At 51.8% G+C, this 3,699-nt stretch overlaps 1 protein-coding gene across 1 annotated transcript; it reads left to right on the top strand.

Moving 5' to 3' along the window:
* The first annotated feature begins 312 nt into the window (after positions 1-312).
* LOC133911111 (zinc finger protein ZAT4-like) lies at positions 313-2,015 on the top strand. Its single transcript, XM_062353321.1, has one exon. The coding sequence runs from the start codon at positions 520-522 to the stop codon at positions 1,738-1,740; it is 1,221 nt and encodes a 406-aa protein (XP_062209305.1). The 5' UTR covers positions 313-519; the 3' UTR covers positions 1,741-2,015.
* Positions 2,016-3,699: the final 1,684 nt, after the last annotated feature.

The raw sequence follows: 3,699 nt of genomic DNA, 5'->3' as shown, positions 1-3,699 counted from the left end.
AACGAGGCGGTGGGGTGAGGGCAGAGGTAGTAGGTGCCGGTTGAGGGAGAAGATGAGAGGGATGGGATTTGGGCCTCCTAGGGCGCGCTAGCGCTAAGCAAGCCGTGGCCACCCTTCATATAGCAGAGTCCCGAGAGTGCAGAGGCATGCATAGCTTCCGTTGGTAGCTTGCCAGCTACGCAGGTGGTACGTGGGCGTGATTTGTTTTCTCTCTCCTGTCAGTTTGCTAATTTTGCTTTGCTTGGTTGCATGCATAGATTTGTCCTTCCGAACCGCACATAACCTCCTCCTTTCCTTTCCCATCTACTGCTACTTTAGCTGCTCACCTAGCTTAGCTCATTGGACGGGCCATGCATGGATCCCTCCTGCAGCTTCAGTACTTGACCTGATCTTCTTCTTGTCTTTGATCCACAGATCGGGCCAATCCGTCGTGCTATCTTGGTCGATCGATCTTGATTTGAGGTGATCAAGCTGCTGCTTGGTTTCTCGATCTTGATCGATCGATCGACATACTGCACCATGGATGATGGGGTTCTGCTTGGTACCAGTTCGACTCGACACATCTGCAAGGTGTGCCGGAAGGGCTTCCCCTGCGGCCGGTCGCTCGGCGGCCACATGCGCTCACATTCCCTGGCGGAGGTGGCGGCGGCCGACGGCGACACCGACGCTGATGACGACGACGAGGAGCGCCAAGAACGGCGGGGCACGAATGGCGTCGCGGGGTCGGGCGGGGGAGGTTATGCGCTGAGGGAGAACCCCAAGAAGACGCGCCGGCTCTCAGGGCTCGAGGGCGGCGGTGGCGAAGACGAGTGCCTTGGTGACCGAGGCGAGCTGCTCTCGTCGTTCGGGCAAGAGTTGGGCCAAGTGCACCGCCATGCACCTGGACGTGGGGGCTGTGCCGACGGAAGGGACGTCAGCGTGGAGGTGGAAGCGCCGAGGGAGGACGAGGACGAGGACATGTTCATCCCAAGTGAAGCGGCGGTCCTGATGCCGGCGCCGAGGCGGAGGCGCCGCTCGACGCGCGTGCCGGCCCCCGCGCCGCCGCCTGCTGCTGCGCGCGACGCGTTCGACAAGGAGTCGGAGGACGTCGCGCTCTGCCTCATCATGCTGTCGCGCGACACCCCAGGCCGGCGGGGCACGCCGGATAAGGACATGAGGAGGCGAGACGGCCTCGCAAGAAATGGCCACTACCACGATGCCGACTCTGACGACGCCTCTGCTCTCTTCCAATACGCGGACGTCGGGATCGCCAAGAGCAAGAAGCGGAAGGCTGCTCCGAGCCACTCTGGCGACGAGATACGGGGCCGGTACGTGTGCCCAGGGTGTGACAGGGCCTTCCAGTCCTACCAAGCGCTTGGCGGCCACCGTGCCAGCCATAAACGCATTAACAGCAGCTGCTGTATCGCCAAGGTCGCGCCTGACCAGCCGGAGCCGAGCGTCGAGACCAACGCCTCCTTCAGCACAGCGTCGGCACCGGCGTCGCCGGACGTCGACGGCGCAGACAGAACGGTGGTTGCGGTGAAGGCAAAGAAGGTGATCAAGTTTGAGTGTCCCATCTGCTTCAAGGTGTTCGGCTCGGGGCAGGCTCTCGGCGGGCACAAGCGGTCGCACTCTATTGCCGGCGAACTCTACGAGCGTGCCCATGCCAATAGCGATGCCGGCATTGTTGAGCCGGAGCAGTCTCTGATTGCTGCTGGATTTCTTGATCTCAACCTGCCAGCACCAGGAGCTGAGGATTGAAGCATGGTTGGTCCAAGTTTTGATCTTTAGGAGGAGAAGGCATGTACAAAACTACAGACTCAGATTCAGATTCAGATTCAGATTCATTCTTTGGAGTTTCAGCTTAGAAGTGATCTTGGAGAAAATAAACAACAGTTATTAGTCTTCTTGAATTCATGAACCTTTCAGCCAATAGGTTATTCTTTTTACTAGATTTTTCTTTTGGCTTCTTTGCATAAGAGTGATAACCATCTCAGGCTGAACCTGAGCTGATTCAGTGGAAGCCTTGCAATTTATCTCAGCATTGCCTGCTGATTTGAGTTCAGCGAATATTTTTCATGTTTGATATTAACCTGCTCATTCTTTTGCATTTTGTTGCCTTTGTATCTGTCCATCTGATTTCAGCAGTTTATGACTAGTGTTAGCCTTTACTGCTGTTTTCAGTGAGCTAGAATTCAGATGAGGCAGTGATTTCAGACGACTAGTGCTAGCCTTTATATTGGTGGTTGGTTAAATTGGGCAAGAGCCAACCAACAAGATTACTTCACTTGACCTCTCTCTTTCCCTCTCTCATTTCTCTATCTGGGAACACACACCTGGCCTGATCTGACACAAGGAATGCAATGTGCAAGCAAGGGCAGAAGAATGTGATCCACCTAACTGAATCCGAAACAGAAACATAAAGAGAGCAGCAAGCAAGAGGCTTGCTGAATCAGCAAACTGATGCAAAGGTTCAGGGTCTGCAACAACAACCCAGGGTCGAAACGATTGATTGGTGCAGTGAACCAACCAGCAGCAAGATCTTCAGGCAGAGGCTGGTGCCAAGAAAATTTAGTACAGCAAGTGCTGAACACACCTGTTGTTCGTGGGACATCCATCACAATTCACACATTAAAATCCTATTTGACAGAGCTTCAGCTCCGAGATTCATATAGAATTTTGAGTTTATAAGATAAAATAAAGTGAGTTGACTATTTATTTTCAGTCCTAAATAAAAATAAGATGTCTAAATCAAAGACCTTAATCTCCTCACAATTCCAGCTCCAATAATTTTTAGAGCTAACCAGCTTCAAGATTTTTTAAGCTAAAACTCTGCCAAATAGACTTTAAACAGTGACTCTTCTCTGCTGAACTACACCTTTGTTGCTTCAACCATAGAGTTGTAATGTTGCAAGATTTTATTAATACTGAGGAGTTTATTTTTCTTTTTTTAGTGAGCAGTTTCTGCATGTAGCATTAGTAGCATGCATGGTAGCAGTTTCTGAATCCACGTTATCACTCATTCACAACACACATTCATGTTCGAGCAAAATGTTTGCATGGGTATGAATGTAGGTCATGTCTGGTTGTTTGTTTCCATTAAATAAGATATCAAGAAAACAGAAAAAACTGCATGCAGTTCAACGCAGCACAAAAAATATAGCTTGTGTTCTCGTGTGTGTCCGAGGTTGATTCCAACATTTGGTACCAGAGCATGTGTTGTCGATCCAAGTGCAGTTATGTCGGCTTGAGCTCTTAGGGGCACGCAGTCAAGGACTCCTCCACGCCGAGGCCACCGTAGCTCATCGACACCTCCTTTGCGCTGGCCATTGCACCGTGACGATGGTAGCCACGAGGTGGTCATGCAACGTGTCGTTATGGAGGCGTCAGACTCACTGGTCTACCCCACGCTCACACGGACGAACTATATCGAGTGGGCACTTGTGATGCGCGTGAACTTGCAGGTGCAAGGTCTTTGGGAGGCAATCGAACCCGGCGGCGGTGACTACTACAATGACAGGTTGTCGTTGTCTGCCATTCTCTGCGCCGTGCCATCAGAGATGCAATCCACTCTCGCCATTAAGGGCACCACCAAGGATGCCTGGGACACAATCATGATGATGCGTGTCGGCGTTGAGCTTGTCAAAGAAGTGAACGCATAGAAGCTGTGACGCAAGCTCAGCGAGATTGAGTTCAAAGACGGTGAGTTTGTTGATGACT

Source organism: Phragmites australis, chromosome 3 (genome assembly GCF_958298935.1).
Source record: "Phragmites australis chromosome 3, lpPhrAust1.1, whole genome shotgun sequence".
Lineage (NCBI taxonomy): Eukaryota > Viridiplantae > Streptophyta > Magnoliopsida > Poales > Poaceae > Phragmites > Phragmites australis.
This window is presented reverse-complemented; position numbering and strand designations above follow the sequence as displayed.

Excerpts from the sequence above, each read along its gene's own strand:
- LOC133911111 (XM_062353321.1), top strand. The coding sequence starts at position 520 with ATGGATGATGGGGTTCTGCTTGGTACCAGTTCGACTCGACACATCTGC.